Source organism: Rattus rattus, chromosome 8 (genome assembly GCF_011064425.1).
Source record: "Rattus rattus isolate New Zealand chromosome 8, Rrattus_CSIRO_v1, whole genome shotgun sequence".
NCBI classification, from domain to species: domain Eukaryota; kingdom Metazoa; phylum Chordata; class Mammalia; order Rodentia; family Muridae; genus Rattus; species Rattus rattus.
The window spans coordinates 56,723,850-56,744,537 of NC_046161.1; the positions used below are offsets into that span (position 1 = coordinate 56,723,850).

Consider the following 20,688-nt stretch of genomic DNA (forward strand, 5'->3'; position numbering starts at 1 on the left):
CGGACACTGACGAGTGTACAGCGTGCAGGACAGCCCCCACAGCAAAGCACTGTTGTTCCCCGGATGTCACAAGTACTAGATGAACCGAACGTGGCAGGGTAGCTGCACAGAGGTGGCTGTCATTTCAGAAAGACAGAGGAGCTATGAAGGTGCAGCTGGCCACAGAGACCACAAGGTGACCAATGTAGGATCGCCCTGCGGCTAAAGGACGTGGCCATGCCTTGGCTTGATAACTTCAAAACATTTTATTTCAATTCTATCCTTGGGAGGCAGCATAAATAATCACAGAAGACCACAAAGGTCAATGAGAGAAAGAAAGCTCCAGACGTATGGAGGGGGAGATGAGAGCCGACAGTTTAGCCGAGGTGGTGCAGGAGGAGAACTTGCTTCGGCACGCTGGGAACAGGGAGCATCCGTGGTTGGCGAGGAGAGACCCCAGGGCTGGGGAACCTCACCTCCCCGTTCCCCAGGAGGGCCTCTGCAGTTGGGAAGTTTTTGCAGGGTGGCCATGGGAAGGGCAGGCAAGAAGTGTCCTATGTATAGCAGATCCCAGCCAATGACAGAGATTCCCACACCTCCTCTGCCCGAATGGCTGTGACTGTCCTGACACCAGTCCTTTTGAGCTCCATGTGTTAGGTGGGGAGATGGAAAAAGGGGAGGGGGAGAGAGGATAAAGCAAGCGTGTGTGTAAAAGACCGAAGGAGATGCAGCATCCCAGAGCTGCGTGCAGAGAGGGTCACTTCCCAGTTTCCTTCACTGTAAAGTAGGGCAGATGCACGAGTCGGTGAGATCTGTGTGTCAAACAACTGGGGGAACTTTAAAGTGCTGTGTGGGTGGAGTGGCTGTGGTCATCCTGCGTGTGTAAGGCTGAAAGTGGCTGAGATAGCAGGGTCGGAAGTGGGAAGGGAGGGGAGTGGAAGGAGACAGGCAGAGCATCCCTGGAAGCCATCTTGTTTCGCCTGTCCTAGGGCCAAACTCTACCCTTTCTCTGCCTCAGCTTCCAGGAAGAGGCCTCATGTCAGATGGAGCCCCCCACCCCCCGTAGGGAGTGAGAGCAAAGAGTGCAGGCCAGGGGGTCCAGGGGCACTGAGTGTAAGGGCCTCAACCTGGCAGTATGGCATGTTGGCACTACTGGTGTTGGGCAGACAGTGGAAGTGGCTTCCAGGTCTCATTCGGCGGAAGCCCACAAAGGGATTGGCATCTCAATACAGTGGGAAGGGCGCTGGCCGTGGGGTCTGGATACCAAGGGTACTTGGTCCACTGCCGACCCTCTGGGTGACTGTAAATTTGCTTCCTGATGGCAGCCCTCAGTTCTGTCATTTGACAAGTGGGGACACTACTCCCTACCCTGCCTGCTTCACAAATTAAATGGAAAGGGGGTGTAAAAGAGCTTTGAAGAGAACCACAGGGTAGGCAAAGGGTCATTATGGCCTTGGAGAGCGGCCTCTTCATTCCCTGAAGACAAGGGGGGTAGGAGAGAGTTCAGAAAGAGAAGGGCCAGGTGCTCACCATTGGCCGAGCTGAGCTGAGCTTGCTGGGCAGCTGGGAGCAGAATGAGGCAGGAGGTGGGCAGAGCACTCTACCCTCAATCCAGCCCTCACTGTGCTTCAGAAAGTAATGCTGGGATCTGAGCGACTGGTTCCTGTGTAGATAGGTCCTGGCAGCCCCTCTGCAGGGGACAAATTCAATTTCTAAATCGCTGTAATCCCACTCTTCCTGTCCCTCAGGGTACACCTGCAGGGAGCCAAGGGGAAGCCTGGCTCTTGGGGCTGCAAGGAAAAGGGCAGCCAGTCAGGGGTGGGCTTTCCAGGAGAAGCTGGGGAACTGGTGTTAGCATAAAGTCAGGAGGTCAAAGGTCAGCTTCCAGTTCTTGATGTGGTAGGTAGGGTCTACCAGCTGGTCCCCAGCTTCAGTCCAGGCCCTGTCTCTGGGCTCTACAGATAAGAGGCAGTTTAGGGACCAGTAGAATCAACGGAGAGATCGGCTTGGAAAACAGCCCGAGGAGGGGCTAACAGCCCGAGGCGGGGCTAGCACAGCCCGAGGCGGGGCTAGCACAGCCCGAGGCGGGGCTAGCAGTTCTTGGGGTTGTTGCGCAGATTTTTCAGTTCGAGCTGGAGCTGACGGAGCCGGATGTCCTTCTGTGCCAGCTCCTCCTTCAGCCTCCGAATCTCATCCTGCTGCCTGAAGAACATCCTGAGGAGCTGGGGGTACAGCAAGGTGCAGGGAGAGAACAGGTGAGGAGGATTTTGGAGGACCAGTGTTCTCAGACACCCACCCTACCCAGACCCACCGTGCCTGCTCACCTTCCTCAGTCTCCTGCCACCCTGGGACAGTCAGGCGGGTGTTCCCCGCAGTTATTTCCAGGGTTCCTACTTACCCCTGATGGGAGAATGGTAAAGCGCAGCGGCCACGCAGGCCTGTCCGAGGGAAGCCAGTTTTCAGGATCTCAAGTTGGCCTCTTTATGGGTCTGAACTAAAGCCTTTGTTTGAGATAGGGACTCACTCTAGCTCATTCCGGTCTCTGAGGCTGACCTCACACTAAGTAGCTGAGCATGACCTTGAACTCAGGATCTTCCTGTCTCTTCCCCCCAGGTGCTAGGGTTATAAGTATGTATTGTCCTCCCTCTGTTTTAGAGGATGGAACCCAGAGCCAGTCCCTCTTCTCTTCTTGAGGAAATTGAGGGTACAGAATGTCACTTAGCCTTTGTGTGTGTGCTCTATCACTGAGCTGTTGCTCTAGTCCTAGAACCTTGTTTAAAATACAGACCCTGAATGAAATGCCAAAGACTGGGCAGTGGCTCATGTCTTGTCAAACATGGGCAAAGAGTTGGAACCCTGGCAGACTTTCATACAGTCGACTCCCTGGATCTACCAGATTCTTACTGCTTCTGTGAAATATACTGACAGATGCCCACAAAACACTGGGAAAGTAGAATACTGGCGGGGGCCCTGCACTTGAGCAAGTCACAAGCTGGGGAGCCACATTCTTCCTTGGTCTGGGCTTCAGTTCCTGCCTCCAGGTTCCTGCCTTGAGCTTCTGCACCCCGACCCCGACTTCCCTCATGATGGACTATGATGTGGAAGTGTAAGTCAGATAAACTCATTCCTCTCCAACTTACTTTTAGCCATAGTTACTTACCACAGCAATAGAAAGCAAGCTGGGGTATCCACAGTCACTGTGCTGTGAGGTTCCAGCACGATTACATTTGATTATAATAGGACAGAGCATTTTCTATAAAAAATGTGAGTAGAGAGTAGTCTTGCTAAAGGCGATGCTTAACCAACCAAGTGCAGGTGCTGCAGCCATGGAGATGGTTACAGTGCTCTTCCAGCCATGCGCACCTGTCAAACGTCCCAGGTGGGCTTGGGATGCAGCGCACCTGGTAGAGTAATTGCCTAGCATTTGAAAAGTGTTGGGTTTGCTACCAAGCACCACACAAAACAGATGTGTGGTCACCTGCCTGTAATCTTCAGCAACCAAGGGAAGGAGGAGAAATTCAAGATTACCCTTGGTTAAATATCGGGTTTGAGGTCAGCTAGGGCTATAGGAAAGCCTGTCACAAAACTAAACAACATACACACGCACACATTCACATACACACATATATATATACACACACATACATATACATACATACACAATATATACATACACAATATATGCATACATACATATATACACACACATACTCACATACATACACACATACACAATATATACCCACATATAACACAATATACACACACATATATACATACATGTATATATACACACATATATACACATGTATATACACATACAGACAAACACACATATATACACATATACACATGTATACACACATACATACACATATACACACATACATACAGACAAATATACACATATATACACACACATGTATACACACATACATACATACATACATACATACATACATATATGTACACACACATACACACATATGTCATGAAGAACGAGTCTTCTGCCTCATTGAACCTGTCTCAGAAGTCGATTAAGGGGCTAGTGGAGCACTTGCTTAGCATGTGTGGAGCCCTAAGTTCCATACCTAGTGTGGTCAGAAAATCACAAACTAGAGAAAATAATGTAAAATGGGGACTTAGCATTCAGATTGACAGGCTGTTTTTGGGTCTGGTTTCACCTCAAAGATTCCTAGCTGCTCCTCAGTCTTTTAGCTAAGATCAAGCAAAAAAACAAACCAAAAGGACTGGAGGTGGAACTGGAGTTAAGGAATAGTGACTGTGAGAGAGACTGTCACAGTAGACTCCAACCAGGGTGGCATCGGCCAAGCAAGTGGCCGGGCCCTGCATCCATCAAAGTCCTCGAATGGACTGGGTCCAGTGCACAGGCCTGTAATCCAGTGCTGCCTGAGGCAGGAGGATGGAGGGTTTGAGGCTAGCCTGGGTTGTACAGGGAGATCCAGTTTCAACTCCCTGCTCTGAAGTATGAATTCATACATTTTATGTTTCAAGAAAAAGTCAATGGTTTGAAGAATGCATCATTTTTATGATCCCTCCTTTCATTGACTTTCCCTGTTTTAAAATTAATTAATTGATTTATACTATTATTTGTAGCAGTAGGAGACAGGGTCTTATTACATATAGCCCAGGATAGACTAGAATTTGATCTATTCCTGCTTAAACCTCTTGAGTGCTAGGATTACAGACTTGTAACAGGCTAGCTTTGAATTCGTGGCAGTCCTATGCCTCTGCCTCCCAGCTGCTGCTATTACATGCTAGCCCACTATGCCCGTGCCACAGCATGGCTCTTAGAGGTATATCACAGGCCATCGCAACCCCACATCTCACCTGTATAATTCAGTACAGTTACTGAGTTGTCCAACCATATACTTCCCTCGCTCCCTTTCTCTCTCCTGTGTGCGTGCGTGTGTGTTTAGAGATAGCCTTATTCTGTACCCTAATCTGGCCTGGAACTCACTACATAGCCCAGGCTAACTTGAACTCATGGCAATCCTCCTGCCTCAGCTTCCCGAGAGCTGATATTTCAGATGTGTACCATCATGCCCAGCTTCTGAGCTTGCCCTTAGGTCGCCGTTTTCCTTTCTTGCCCCACTTGCTCATGGGTTGCTTCCCAGCTTTCAGAATGACTACAATATAGGTAAAGCCAGGTCTGGGTTATTTCTTCCCAAGGTGGGAGAGTCATGGCTTAGCTACAGGAGGATGGTGGGCTCTGTCTCACCTGCACAGAGAACCTATGAATGCTTCCCCCAGGTCACCAGATCCAGTCCATATAGGTGTCTGGATAGCTGGATGTCACTCCACTTAATCCCCTCGGACCCTTCCTCCTCACCCTCAGGGCTGAGACAGAGTTCCAACCCTCACTAGTGCTTACCCGGACAATCTCAGCAACCCATATTCTACCTTCAAAAGGCAGGGTACTTTTTAAAAACATGTTTTAAAGAGATATATTTATTCTAGGTATGAGTACACTGTAGCTGTCATCAGACACACCAGAAGAGAGCATCAGATCCTATTACAGATGGTTGTGAGCCACCATGTGGTTGCTGGGAACTGAACTCAGGACCTCTGGAAGAACGGTCACTGCTAGTGCTCTTAACAACTGAGCCATCTCTCCAGCCCTCTTTAATGTTTTAAAAACTGAAAATGTTAAATGTAAACAAAAACAGCAAAGGCCTCCAGAGCCCCCTAGAGCCATCCGGTTCCAAGTCTTCTATCACTGCCTGCCCTCCGCCCGCCTGGGTTATTTTGAGAAGAATCCGTTTATCACAAGATTCCATCCATTCTAGAAATCTGAACATCTTTCTACAGCGGCAAATGACCCTACATCCCTTTCTCTCCTATCCCCGGTCTCTAGCTCAGTATGGATTCTACCTCAAAGGTACCGGGATTACAGGTGTCTACCGTAGGCCCAGTTTATGTGGTACTGGGTATCGAACCCAGGTCCTTGGACATGCTAGACAAGCAGTTTACTAGCAGAGCCACACCCCCAGTCCACATAAACGTCGCATGCCTGTGATCAAGCTGCCTGTCAAATTCTCTTTTAAGGCTGAGGTCAAGTGCAGTGATTGTGACTAATGGTGGTGGTCGTCTACGTGTGCAGACCAACAGCCCAGTCTAAGATGGTGCTTGTCACCCTCCCCACTGAACTGAACTGAACCTGAGAGCTTGTGTCAAGCAAGCAGGGCGTGGCAGCATGGATGATGCATCATCTCAGATCACCTTACAGAACTGCCCTGGCTTCCATCTTGGACTCCTCTCTTGCTCTGCGGGAAGCTGGCTGACATGGTGAAAGCTAGCATTTAGTGAGGTCCGTATGGCTAGGGCATGAGGACCGAGGTCCTCTGCCTGAGCAGCTAGCTATGAGAATCAGTAGTCAAGCAGGAGGGCACTAGGAAGTGAGATTATACGTTTTATAGCCCTGCCCCATTTCCTGTTCACTCTCTGCTTCTCGACTGTGGAGGTGGTGGGACCAGATGCCTCTTCTAGTGCTGCCATGATTTCCCTGCTATAGTGGACTGTATCCCCTCCAACTGTAGGTCCCCCAAACCCTCTCTGCTTGCTCCTTCAGGTGTTTTAGTCATGACAACGAGAAAGGGTGAAGTTAATATGCTCTGGGTAATATGCTACACAGCCAGCCTCTCTGAGCACTTAGCAGGCGCCATGAAGACGATGGGGTACCGTGCACCATTCCTCTGGTGTCACAACAGCTGGACAAGTCAGGAAACTCCGTCCCAGCCAGGAAATGGCAGAGGCAGAAATCATACACAGATGGGCTTATACAACCAATCAGTCTTGCAGCTGCGTCAGGCCACGTGCCCGACGCTCAGTAGGCATCCGGTAAGCCAGCTGAGCTGCGTTGGCATGTGGGCCTGAGGGCACAGCCTGAAATTGGATAACTTCAGAGGGCATGGACACCCTAGCTGTCTCGGCGTGAGCTCTCACTCCTCCTAGGTGGTACAAAGAGCCTTCTGTAAACAGTCAGCCTCTTCCTCTAAGGCAGGAAATGTGACAGACCAGCAAGCGGGAAGGCAAGGCAGGCTGTGATGAGGAGAGCAGGCTGGATCCCCTAGGTGGTTTACAACGCCCACAGCACTGTGCAGTGGATTCAGAAGGATGGTGTTCAACCCCCGCGTCAGTGAATTTGAGGTTTGGAGAGGGGCAGATCTCTCTGATGCTCCAACCTCTGTGTTCATTGAGGCCAGAGGCAATGTTTCTTACAGAATGTGTCACTGACAGAACAATGTCCTGGGATAGAGCTGGCTTCCAAGCCTGAAGCTCACAGTGGCAGCATAAAGGGCTGGCTCTTCCTGAGTGGTGGGGGAGACCCTGCACCCTTACCTCATTCTCTGTCCTGGGAGGGACATTTTCTAATAAATCTATGCCGTTGACAACGACGCTCTTCTTTTCTCTGATGGGGGCCTTAAATACCACTTTTGAAGACTTCTTATAGCCTTCCTTCAGAGACATCAGCACGGGATCTGGGAAGGCAATGGAGACAGTGTCATCCAACAGGCTGGACTGGAGAGTGAGATATCACTGTACTAAGCTTGCCAGCTGTGTGGGAGGGGAGGGGAGGGAGGGCACATCTGGACGGGGACTCGTGCAGAGGAAGCTGGCAAAGCCTGCAGCCCCTTGGGCTCTTCGGTGGCTCCTGCCTGCAGAGGTACCTCGGTTGATGCCTCCCAGCCATTCATCAGGGGTCAGCGCTGGCTCTGTGCCTGGTGTCATGGGGTAAATGTCCTCCTGGTAGGAATCTGACTGCATGGGGGAGAAGGAAGAGAAAAGATATCTGGAAACTGCTGGGAAAGCCCTGGCCATCTAGCTAGGCACACTCCAGCAATTCTACCTCTTAAGTCATTAAGTCATTGTCTTCCCCAGACCTCTTGTGGAGAACTGCCTGCTTTCAGGCAAACCAACCATCCCTACCTGAGAGTGTCCTCTGCCCTCTACCTCAGGCGGAGCCTGAATATTCTAGTCCCCAACACCTCCTTTATCTGGGTTCATTGTCAGGGCTTCTGGTTAGTAAGATTCAGCATGGGGTCCTTTGCAGCCCAACCCAGGCCCACTCACCCTCCGGGGCACAATCATGGAGATGGGTTCAATCAGGCCCTTGAGAGTCACCAGCTTGTAGAAGCGGAAGACCTCGCAAGCAGACACATCCAACCCATGCTTGGGCATGACACCTGTGGAGAGACACAGGGCTTTGTGGGGGTCTCTGTCCCTGCTCACAGTCTGAGGTTCTCAGGCTGACTGCAGTTTGGGTGCAAGGACCCATCCAGAGGACAGAGGGTAGCCATGATGTCTTAGAGTCAGCCTCTGACTCAAGACAGTCACTTTGGGGGTGGGAGTGGGGCAGGCAAGGTCATGGATCCCAGTCTGGCCTCAAACTCAAGATACAAAGTCATACAAGGTTGCAGGGCTGAGCAACCTTCTGGAACGAACTGGCTTCCCTGCGCCTCTTTGTCTCAGTCTGCAGAGAACAGGAAGGAGGGCGAAGCCATTTCCCACCCCAGAGGTTTCAGCCCAGCCCAAGAGACGGCTTGTTGTTGATCTAGGGCTGGCAGTACTTGTGTGTGGTGTCTGCGCGTCATTGGCCGAACTGTCCTGAGCAGCTTTGCCTCCTGAGTAGAAAAGTTACTCTGAGGCAGGGGCTCACGGTGCTAAGAGCTCAGCCTGGGCTTCCACGGACGGGGTTTGAACTGGGTCTCTGCTCCTTTTTCCACACATGTACTTTTGGTTGTTGGGCAGAAGTGGCCCCGTGTGAGGTCATGGGAGACTGAGGCACATAGATGATTGGCATCTGCCTGGCAGTGTGCCAAGCACAGACAGAACACATCTTCCCTGTAGTGTGAGGGAGGGAGGGTTCTAGGTCCTTCCGACTGGGATGGACGCTGCTCTTCCAAAGAGAATTCTAGAACTCGCCCTTCCACCTATCTCTCCTCCCTCCCTCTTTCTCTTCCTCTTTATCGAGACCGGGTCTCACTAAATAGCCCCCTGGACTGCCCTCAAACTCACAGTCTTCTGTTCCTCTCTCTGGGTGCTGGGATCCACAGGAAAATGGTGGAGCTCTTGCCTGCCTGCTGCATCTGGGGCTATCGTCCTGGTTTCAGAGCCACTGAACCTCCTCCTACCATGGAAGCCCCATAGTGGAGTAAGTCTCCCATCTATGGCTGAGGAAGGAGACAGAGCCTGTACCCTGCAGGCTGCTACCGAGCAGAGATGGCCAAGCTGGTGCTGTGAGTGAGTGCAGAGGAACTGACCTGCCGAAGGCAGCATGTGTGAGTCCCGTTCCCCTCCGCCCACCGACTGTGGCTTTAGTGTGTAAAGGGCACACTGTGTAGGCGCAAGCCAATACCACCTCCTGTTCTGCACGAAGCAGCCCAGCAGCCTCCGGGTCCTTACCTAGGCCTTTCTGTGGGGCTGGGGAGCGGAACTCCATGAGGTAGCTCAGGTAGGGCTTCTCCGTGCTGATCTCATAGTACCGGATGTTTCCATCCCCCTGAAGGTAGCAGAGAGGCAATGAAAATGGAGAGCAGGGTCCAGCAGACCTAGACCCAAGGTGCTATAGAAGAGAGCTGCCCTTGTGCCTCCAAGGTGGCTAGGAGACGAAAGAGACCTGTACTTTAGGCCTGAGTAGCTCTACTAGGGGCAGGGGTGGATATGGGATGGTATGTATATGCTATGTACTCACAGTGTGTGTCTGTATGGTGCATGGGATTTGTGTGATGTGTGCATAGCATGTGTGCAGTGTAGCATGTTTGTATAATGTGTATATGCTGTGATGTATATGGTGTGATATGTGTTGTATGTGTGTGATATTGTATGTATACATGGTATATATGGTATGGTATGTGTAGGTGTGGTGCATAGTTTGTGTGCATTGTAGTATATATTATAGTCTGCATAATGTGTACGTATGCAATGTGGTAGGTATGTATAGTCTATGTAACATGTATGTATGGTGTGGTATGTGGCATATATGGGTGGCGTCATGTGCATTATGTGTGCAGTGTGCTATGTATATATGGTCTCTGGTGCATATGAATGGTGCAGTCAGTATATGTGGTATGTACATTATATGTTCAGTGTGGTGTTTGGTGTGATGTGTGTGGTGTGGTTGGTTTTTGTCATGTCCATACAGCCTTTCTAATGAAGCCATATTCAAAGATCTCCTGACTGGTGCTTCATCCTCTGCCATTGGTTACTGACTGCATGGCAGGCTTAGTTCTTTATTTCTCCACTCGGCCTTGTCCTGTAAGGAGTTCTCAGTCACTGACACTTCAGCAGGAATGACAGAGGTGTAGGTGGAAGTGTTGAGAGCCAGGGGCTGGGCTGGCTCATGGGAAGCCACAAAGATTAGGTTGGTTTTCTTAGGGATAAGGCGAGAGTGATGTTCTAATGGGGACCGGAATCTCCCATTAACTGACAGTCCCGCCCGCCCTCACCCCACTACCTTTCCAGCCAGGTAGAGCATGTGGGTGTCAGCATCGTAGAATGGGAACAGGAGGCCTGAGAGTCCATCAATTTCTTCCTCGATCATTGGCATGGACAGATCCTCCTGTAGGGACAAGGGTGGTGTGGGTCAGGCTGCATCTAGGAGGAGAGCATGGCTCCTTCCCAAATCCCAGCAGAGCCACCAGAGCTCCAGCCCCCTCCAGCAGAGGGCCCAAGCACCGACCTCATTCTACTCTTGCCCTATCTGGACTCAGAGACCCAGGAGCTCAGATATAGGCGGCTGCCCCTCCCCGCCCTCCTGCTGCATCTCAGTGTCTGACCTGGTCCCAGAGGGCAATCTGTCTGGTGTTCCACCTGGAGACCCCTGTCGTGAGGAGCCGCTTCATGTTGCCCAGGAACACTACCCGGTTCACTCTGTGGTTTTTGCAGTTTGCCTCCTGGAGGGGACAGAGACCATAGGTGAGTCAGGGTCCTCAGTATGTAACTCTGTAGAGAGCTGAATGAAATGGTCGTTCTTCCAAAACCCTTGTCCCAGTTAGAGGGTGCTGTGCTGCTCCCTGATTTAGATAAAAACGATCCTTGCCTATGTAATTTGGCTATGAATTGTGGGGGGGGGGAGATGACACAACCTTGGAGGCAGGGACAGCCACAGGCCAGCAACCCCCTCCTCCCCCCCAGAAGCTAGAAGAAGCAAACACAAGCCTGGAATCTAGCATTTGGTAAGTTGAGGCAGGAGGAGCACAAGTTCTAGGCCAGCATAGACTACATAGAGCTCCACAGCAAGATCCTGTTTCAAGAAACCAAAAGAAGAATTAGAGAGATGGCTCCACTGATAATGTGCTTGCCGTGCAAGCAGGGGGCCTGAGTTGGATCTCTGCAAAACCATATTAAAGGGGGGGAGAGGTCAGCAAAGGCACTTGCCTCAGAGCCTGAAGCCCTGAGTCAGATCCCACGAACCTATAAGGTAGAAGAAGAGAACTAATGTCTTTGAGTTGTCCCCTGATCTCCATGTGTGAGCTGCTCCTCCAACACACACAATTAATAAATGTAGATTATTTTCAAAAATTAAAAAGCTGGGTAGTGGCCTTTGTAATCCCAGCACTGGAAGGTAGAAACAAGAGGGTCCCTGGGCCTGCTGGCCAGCCGGCCTAGCTGCATCAGTGAGGGTGGGTTCAGTGAGAGACCCTGCCTCAGAAAAATGAAGACACCTGCCGTCGGCCTCTGGCATCCACATGCACATGTCCATGTGAAGTCATGGACAAGCAAGAACCGAGCCTCCTCTAAAATCTCCGTTGGGAGAGCAGCCTACAGACGCATCCACTTGGGACTCCTGGCTCCCCCATCAGAAAGACCCAGGTTCTGTTGCTTGAGGCCGCTTAGCTTGAGGACATTAGTTACAGTAGCCGCAGGACACGAACACAGTCATCTTCCAGCACAGAGCCCTGGGGTTCAGGAACCCAGGGCCTTGTGTGATCCAGAGCAGCGGAAACAGGGAAGGGCCGGGTTATCCTTCACTAATCCCTCAGGGGCCCTCGTTTAACCCACGAAACATATCCTGGAAACATGTCCCCCAACCCCATTTCCCTGCCTCAGTCTTCAAGGCTGAGATTCCAGGCATGTGCCATCCCGCCATCCCCCACAGTTTCAGACAGTGCTGGGGATCAAACCCAGGGCTCTGTGTGTGGTAGGCGAGCTCCTTATCAACCGCTTCCCTTAATTAAGTGTCCTCGGTCCCCTGTCCTGCCCATCCGTATTTTCCGTCCTCCAGAGCCTTCTGGTTGCCATGTAGTAAGAACTCGGGAAACAATTATGGCTATTGCTGAATCCCTTTAATCTGAGTCTCGGGGAGTAACCTCCCACCAGCCTCCCCACATGGAGCCATCTGTGGACCTGGAATCATGTGCCTTTTGCCACAGGTACATCCTGTGCATGTGGCTGGGCAGTGAGTCTAAGGTCCCCTCCCTTGGACCCATGATAGGACTTGGTAGACCCCAGGGACTCAGGGACTGAAGGTCCATTGCAAGAAGCAGAAGAATCCTCTTTGGAGGAGACATCACCATGGTGGCAGAAAAGAGGGCTGAGAATGGCCCTGAGCCGATAGGCTGATCCAAAGGCATGGGTGAGATGTGGGTTCAGGGCCCCAGCACAGCCTGTTTCCTCCATAGACTCCAGCACGTCCTCCCCCTCAACAAAACGTAAGGCTCCACCTGCAGAACACGGCCAGAACGGGGCTCAATCACGCGAAGCTTCTTGTCTTTGCACGTGGTGGTGAGCAGGCTGCCGTCTGTATTGAAGGACATGCAGAGGATCACGTCTGTGTGACAGTCAATCATTTTCACCGGCTCTCCTATGTCCAGGTTCCAGATGAGGACCTGTGAAAGCAGGAGGTAAACTCATCGGCTGCTGTGGTCCTGGGTACCTGTTCTCCATTCTCACCAACAGCCCTGGGAGGAGCCGTCTGCACAAGGCCTGGGCTACACGGGGCTACAGGCTCATTGTCAAGGGTTCTGTAGATGCATGGCAGATGCATGGCAACTACACACCGATATTCATATCAGCCATCACCTAGACAGAAGTTAAAGTCACCTAGAAGACAATGGTCTGGAAGTGTCTGTGAGGGAGTGTCTGGACTGTGTTGACTGAGACAAGAAGACCTACTCTAAATGTGGGCAGCACCTCTCTGTGGACGGCTAAGCACCAGCAGTCATGTCTCTGCTTCCTGACCATGGAGCAGTGTGACCGGCTGCCTCGTGGGCCTGCCATCTTGGCAGACTATACCCTCCCACTGTGAGTCAAGATGACCCTTCCTTAAGCTGCTTCTTGTTGAGTATTTGGTCACAGCAACCAGAAAAATAACCAACACACAACATTCCCCTGAGAGCCTCTAACGGGTCCCAGTCTTGACTCGGTTTCTTTAAGAAATAAGGAGAGACACCCCAAGACTGGCCCCACGTGGCTGGCGTGATAGGATTTGGGGTTGCAGTTTCCCCTGCAGCCCTGCAGCTCAGGTTGCTCAATTTCCCTACTAGGAAGGCACGATCATCTCTTGGTTAGGAAGTTACCAGACAAAGGTTATGGGCACTGTGGTCTTCTAGTCCACTAAACTCCAGAGAGGATAGGAAAAATGCCTTAAGCCCCCAAGACCCCCAGGAAAAATTTGTGTGCGGGAGATGGTCGGTCTTGTGTAGAGCATGAATGAATGATTGAATGAATGAATGACCAAATGGGCCCATGACAGTCAATGTGCTTAGACTATCCCCTGCTCTCCTCTCCCCCACCGTCCCCCACCGAGCCAGCTCTAGCCAGGTTGCCCACACCTGGGCCCAGTACCTTGTAGTCATAGCCAGCGCTGAACAGAATGTTGTTAGTCGTGGGGTGCCACTCAACCAGCCCCACACGGCGGCTGTGTCCGTGGAGCTCCAGGAGAGCCTCGGTCATGTTCCGCTTCAGCCCGCCCTCAGGGATCTCCCAGATCCGCACCTGCAGAGGGGAAAGGCTTGGTTTTAGTTGGACAGGCAGGGGCAGGGAGTGCCACAGACCCGAGGGAGGAGCCAGTGCTGGATGGGCAGAAAGCTCCCTCTTTTGGTCACAGGTGTTCTCTGCCAAATAACCCCAGACAATGAACACTGTTTTCAGTTGTTTTTGTTTTGTTTTTTGAACAGGATCTAATGTAGCTCAAGATGACTTGAAACTTCTGGTCTTGCCTCCACTTCTGGAGTGTTTAGATCACAGGAATGAGCCACCATGACTTGTTTTAGCACACCTGCTGTATAGGATGCTGGGGGTCGAACTCAGCTGCGAGGAACTGTATACAGATAGCTATAGAATTATGATGAGAAGTGGGACCCCTCCCCTCTGTGTGTGTGCATGTGTGTGTGTTTGTGTGTATGTGTATGTATGTGTGTGTGCGTATGTGTGTGTATATGTGTGTGTGCATGTGTGTATATGTGTGTGTGTGTGTGTGTGTGTGTGTGTGTGTGTGTGTGTGTGTGTATGTGTGTGTGTGTGTGTGTGTGTGTGTGTGTGTGTGTGTGTGTATGTAGGTGTGTGTACAATGCTCAAGAAAGCCAGCCTGTGGCACTGGATCACCTGGAGTTGGACTTACAGCAGTTGACGTGGGTGCTAGGAACCAAACTTAGATCCTCTAGAAGAGAAGTAAGCACACTTAACTAACCACTGAGCCATTTCTCAAGACCCTTATATGATATTCTGTGATCTACTGTGGCAGTGTGAATGAGAATGTCCCCCATAGGCTCTGTATTTAAACATTTTGTCCCTAGTTCTTGTTGGAGGAAGTAAGCCATTGGAGGTGGGCTTTGAGTAGTGTTCTCTCCTCTCTCTCTCTCTCTCTCTCTCTCTCTCTCTCTCTCTCTCTCTCTCTCTCTCTCTTTTGGACAGGGTTTCTCTGTAGCCCTGGCTGTCCCTGGAACTCCTCTATAGACCAGGCTGGCCTCAAACTCAGAGATCTGCCTGTCTCTGCCTATCAAGTGCTGGGATGAAAGGTGTGTAACACCACCACCCAGCTAGGGCTTCAAGTGTCTAAAGATTCTCTATTTCTAGTTGACCCCCTGCTTCATGCTTACGGTGAAGGACATAAACCCTCAGCCTCCAATGCTGCCGACATGCCTCCCTACGGTGTGGACTCTTATCCTCTGGAACAGTAAGCTCAAATAAACTCTTCTACAAGTTGCCTTGGTCGTGGTGCTTTCTCACAGTTGCTCAAGAGCAGTAACTATGTAACGAGTATACCTAGGAAGGCATGGGATATTCCTTTTGACATCATCTAGACAGAAAGCAAGTGACTAGCAAGAGTGGAACAATTTAATATACGATGTCAGTCGTCACGTTCACCATTTGGCTAGGTCATCACAGAGATCATCTGAAAGCAAGCAAGGCTGAAGTTGGGGTGCTTGAAGGGAACTCCTTTGCCAAGTCTCCTAGCCAATCTGGTGCATCTTCCTCGGAATATGGAAACAAGGGCCTCCCCACAAAACCCCTATAACTCATCTATCGACTCAATAAGAAGGAAGCTTTTCCATGGAGAACTTGAAACCACCACTCTCAGTTTCAGGAAATCAGCCTGCCTGAGAACAAGTTTCTTCACTGGGAGTCCCTTGGTGGCTCTAGCCCACCACCCACCACCCACCACCCACCACCCACCACCACCTGCTGGTGTGCAAGAGCGACATGGAGAGGGACCTGGCACGACCTTCTGCCTTCCAACAGTGCAAGGCCCGTGGAGTGAGGATTAGTTTAGAAATAATGGGGACAGGACTTGGGGTGATGACCAGGAAGACACACATTTCTTTCACCCCCAATTGAGAAGACTAATGCTTAGATTAGACATGTGCACAATACATACACACACACTTTCTTCTTTTGTTCCAAAAAGCTACTATTATGCATGTTTCACGGCTTATTTTTTTTTTTCTTTTTTTTTCTTTTTTTTTTTTTTCTGGGGCTGGGGACCCAACCCCGGACCTTGCGCTTCCTAGGCAAGCGCTCTACCACTGAGCCAAATCCCCAACCCCGGCTTATTTATTTTTATGTGACTACAAGTGTATCTTTATATACTGCTATGTACAGATATGCCATATATATGCACATACATGTATAAGAATATATAAGATACATATATAAGAAATAAATTATATATATTTATATGTGCTTATTCATGTATGCATATACATGTTCGTGTGTGTGTGTCTGTGCATGTGTATGTACATGTGTGTGCATGTGTATTGAGGCTAAACCCACTCACTACCTGAGTGACACTGGATGAGCCATTAACTCTCTGAGGCTCTAGCTCTTGGTGTAGAAAGTCAGGGGATCTGTGGGCCTTGCAGAGGCTTGTGGGTCAAGCTGGGTCTGGAGTCATGTGAACTGAGTTGTTAGAATGGCAGCTGGTTTGTGCCTGGGGAACACCAGGGAGGTTGGACCCCAGCTCTAGCCTCTGGGATGGATTTAAGCTACAGGAAGTACAGAGAGAGAGAGAGAGAGAGCAGACAGACAGACAGACAGACAGACAGACAAGACAGACAGAGACAGAGAGCATATACATGTAGACACTGGTGAGGATTCTTACATGTGGGACCCAAGCACCCTAAAAGCGGGGTTTGGGAACCAGGAGAATCAATGCCACAGAGGTGTCTCTTATTTAACACCTAGGTTCTCCTCCTCGGCCCAGCTTTCTCATCTGCACATTGAGCCAAGTTAGTTGATCTTCCAGACTTCTCTGACATTGTTGAGAGGGAAGAAACCACTAGGCTTGACCCACAGCAAAAAGTTGGCACCAGATACTTAAAAAAAAAGCTCTGGAGAGTGGCTGCAATTCACAGTGGGCTTGAAACACCCAGAAGGAAGCTCCTGCCTCTTAGAATGCATGGAATTTGCTGGAAACAAAGTGTATCTGGGATGTGGGAGGAACACTGTGGTTCTGCCCAGGGAGTGAGCTGGGAGCCTACTGCAATAACACAGGAAACCAAACAGTCTGCCAAACAGGATTTGGGGAAGGAAGGGGTGGAGAGAAGAGTGGAGGGTTCTCCTCCAGGGAGCCAGCTGTGCCAGAGAGTCCCCTTACAGCCTGGAGCCAGGGTCTTGTCACACACACAGAGAGTCTCATTTAATCAATCAGATAAGTGGGATGGGGGAGGGGTGGGGGCAGGGTGTGTCTTGGCTTCCAGGAGCTCAGAGTCTCCTGAGAGACAGCAGACATGCGCAGACAAGTGAGGGCAAGATCAGCACATTAAGGAGAGAAGACAGAGCCTCCGAACCAGCGAACCAGCGTGTGAGAGAGTGGGGACAGGACAGCTAGCCAGCAAAGCTTGGCCCTGAGCTCTTGCAAGCTCCCTGCAAACCCAGGCTCTGACCTGAGTTACTGTGAGTCTGTGCCCAAGTTTCTTAGATTTTCTGAACATGTTTTCTCAGCCGAGGGGTGACTCTACCCATGCCACACAACTGCCATGAAGACTAAAGAAAACTGAATATGTCCTCTCCGAGGAAGATGACTACTGGATAGTTTTCTGTCAGCTTGACACAGCTAGACTCATTTTGAGAGAGAAATTCATGATTGAGAAAATGCCTCCACCATATTGACCCATGCATGATACATTTTCTTGATTGATGATTGATCAATGTTGGGAGAACATAGCCCACTGTAGGCAGTACCACCCCTGGGCTGGGAGTCTTGGGGTCTATAAGAAAGCAGGCTGAGCAAGCGGATGGAGAGCAACCAGTAAGCCGCACTCTTCCACGGCCTCTGCCTGCCTCCAGGTTCCTGCCCTGTGTGAGCTCCTGACCTGACAGCCTTGGATGATGGACTGCGATATGCAAATGTAATAGAAAGGAATCCTTTCTTCCCAAGGTTCTTTTGGACATGATGTTTCATCACAGCCATAGAAATCCTAAGACGATGACCATGGATTTGCAATACCTACTTGAGTCATGCTTACGTAAAACTAGGGACTATGGACAACTTTTTTATAGGTCAAACTTTAGATGTGACTCTTTTTTTCTTTAAAAAAATAATTGTATTCGGGTGGGGGAGAGGCTGAGAGGAGGGGAGGGAGGAGGGGGACTACAGTCGGGATGTAATATATGAGAGAATAAAAATAACTATTAAAGTTACACACACACACACAGTGGTATCTGTGTGTATGTATGTGTCTGTGCATACAGACACTTATACAGGCCAGAAGAAGACACTGGATCCCCTGGAACTGGAGTGGCAGGTGATTGTGAGTCATCTGACATGGGTGCAGGTTGCAAGGGCAGCAAGCAGTCTCGGCAGCATTGACCTCTCTCTGGCCTGTCCTCCTCCTCCTCTCCTCCCTCTCTCCCTCCTCCTCCTCCCTCCCTCCCTTCTTTCTTCTTTTCTTTCTTTCATTATAAATTGTTTTTTTCTGAGACAGGGTCTCATGTGGCCCAGGCTGCCCTTGAACTCACTATGAACCTGAGGATGACCTTGAACTCTGTTCTCCTTTTCCTCCTCAAATGCTGGGGTTGCAGTGTGCTCTGCTGTGCCCATACCGGCCTACACCTGCAGGGTCAGGGTCAGGGTCGTTGGTCAGGGTCTTGGGCGTCTGCATCTTTTGTCCCTGTAATGCCCAGCTAGGTCTTCAGGGAAGCGACACACACAGCCATGGCCTCCCGTGACAACAGCGCCTCTTCTGGCTCTCTCCAGAAGGGCTGCCTGAAGCTGTTGGACAGCTTTGATTTTCAGAAGTAGGAGCACATGATAAATGACAATTAAAATTATACACAAGCACATAAACTGGAAACAAGGTGGTTTACTGTCACTATCAAGTCCCATGGGCTGACTGTCACTATCCAGAGAGCCGTCTCCTGGATCCCAAAGGGCCAACCTTCCTTCCTTCCTCCTTCCTTCCTTCCTCCTTCCTTCCTTCCTTCCTTCCTTCCTTTCTTTCTTTCTTTCTTTCTTTCTTTCTTTCTTTCTTTCTTTCTTTCTTTCTTTCTTTCTTTCTTTCTGGTCTCATGTAGTTCAAGCTGGCCTCCAACTGCATATGCAGCGAAGGGTGACCTTTGATATCTGGTCCTCATGCGTCTACTTCCCAAGCGCTGGCATCATATATGTGTGCCGCCATGCTGGGCTTTGTGCTTGCTGCTCTTTATAGGGAAGGCAGCACAGGCGTTCTGCTGACGTCAGAGTCAAAACACCGGTAGCTATTGAGCCATCTGTCCATAGCAATTTCCTGTGGGCTTGCCAGCTACTCTGTCCAGTCTTTTTTTCTTTTTTTTTCTTTTTTTTCTTTTTTCGGAACTGGGGACCAAACCCAGGGCCTTGCGCTTGCTAGGCAAGTGCTCTACCGCTGAGCTAAATCCCCAACTGCTACTCTGTCTAGTCTTAATGGAAACGTAACTGTGCACTCACCCTTTTTAGGGTGCAGAGACTATTTACCAATAGCCAGCTGCACAGTACAGGCCATTCCCCTGTCTCCCCAATGGGGCAATGCCGCCTGGCACAGAATGGGCACCAGGATGTGTTTTTCCCCTCTATCCCTCCTCCTCCCCTCCTCCCTCCCCCTCCTCCCTCCTCCCTCCCTCCCTCCCTCCTCCTTCCATTTCTCCCTCCCTTTCTTCCTTGTAATGGGAATTGAACCCAGGGGCTTGAGTCTGCCAGGCAAGTGCTCTTACACTGAGCTCCCCGGGAGGGGTGTTATCTTTGGGTTGCAGAGAGCAGATGCTGGTGGTGGAGCTTAAATAAAGAAAGATGCTGAGCTTGGCCCACACAGGGAGGGAGAGGGACCTCCTTCCTGCCACACTTCTTCTCCTGGGAATCATCTCTCCTTTTCTTGAACTGTCTGTCTATCTGTCTGTCTGTCCATCCGTCCGATGCTCTATCATCTTCCTCTGAATAGGGCCGCCCAAGGAAGGGCCAGGAGCTTGAGCCCCACAAAGAAAGCTCCTGCCCTCCCTGCTGCCTGCCTGCCAGCCAGCTGCCCTCCCTAGCTTCAGCAGAAGCTATAAAAAGCGCAGCACTTCAACAATAGGTGACATCACCCAGCAGGCTGGCTGGAAAGAACTGGATTCTGCCAGATGCCAGGCAGAGTTATGGTCCCTCTCCTCCCCCAGGATGAGGCCTCTGGGGAAAGAGCTTGGGCAGGCTCCCTGAATCCTGCAGGGATGTGGGGGATAGACTACAAAAGACTCTCATGCCCTGGGGGACAGGAATTGATCCCAAGGGACACAGCATCTTGACTGTGCTAAAGACTTCCCTGGGGTGAGAGAAGGGAGGAGCCACTGTATCCCTTTAGCATCCAATGTTTGGGGACCAGAGAGCAGTGGAGTCGGGGCGGGATGTGCACTTACTTCTAGGGGAGAGTGTCAATGACTCTGGCTTTGGCATCCATGTGGTGGGTAAACCGAGGCAGGCAACCGCTGGGGGTCAGTGCTTAGAGCCGCTGACCCAGGGTGGATCCAAATACCTACAGGGGCTGCTGCCAAAGGCAGCCAGCGAGTAGAGAGGCTGCTCAGCTGACTGAGGGAACACGTTTATGGGAGCTGGTACTGTCTAGGCTCTTAGAGAAACTATGAACTCTTTTAACTCCTTCAGGCCGGTAAGAAAGAGGAGGAAAGAAAAAATTCACACACACACACACACACACACACACACACACACACACACACACACAGAGTGAATGGATGAAACAAAAGACAGAGCCCAATAATGTCATATACACAAATATACATGCACACATACATACACACACA

At 50.6% G+C, this 20,688-nt stretch overlaps 1 protein-coding gene across 1 annotated transcript in view; it reads right to left on the reverse strand.

Moving 5' to 3' along the window:
- Positions 1 to 226: 226 nt before the first annotated feature.
- Positions 227 to 20,688, reverse strand: part of Coro2b (coronin 2B) — a 111,181-nt gene continuing 90,719 nt past the window's right edge. Inside the window, exons 4-12 of the mRNA XM_032909371.1 lie at positions 13,789 to 13,938; positions 12,666 to 12,830; positions 10,779 to 10,895; positions 10,457 to 10,561; positions 9,406 to 9,502; positions 8,074 to 8,186; positions 7,671 to 7,761; positions 7,342 to 7,481; positions 227 to 2,201 (exon numbers count right to left, since the gene is read on the reverse strand). Coding sequence (XP_032765262.1) covers positions 2,070 to 2,201; positions 7,342 to 7,481; positions 7,671 to 7,761; positions 8,074 to 8,186; positions 9,406 to 9,502; positions 10,457 to 10,561; positions 10,779 to 10,895; positions 12,666 to 12,830; positions 13,789 to 13,938 — 1,110 coding nt within the window. The 3' untranslated portion in view covers positions 227 to 2,069. The remainder of the gene's footprint in view (positions 2,202 to 7,341; positions 7,482 to 7,670; positions 7,762 to 8,073; positions 8,187 to 9,405; positions 9,503 to 10,456; positions 10,562 to 10,778; positions 10,896 to 12,665; positions 12,831 to 13,788; positions 13,939 to 20,688) is intronic.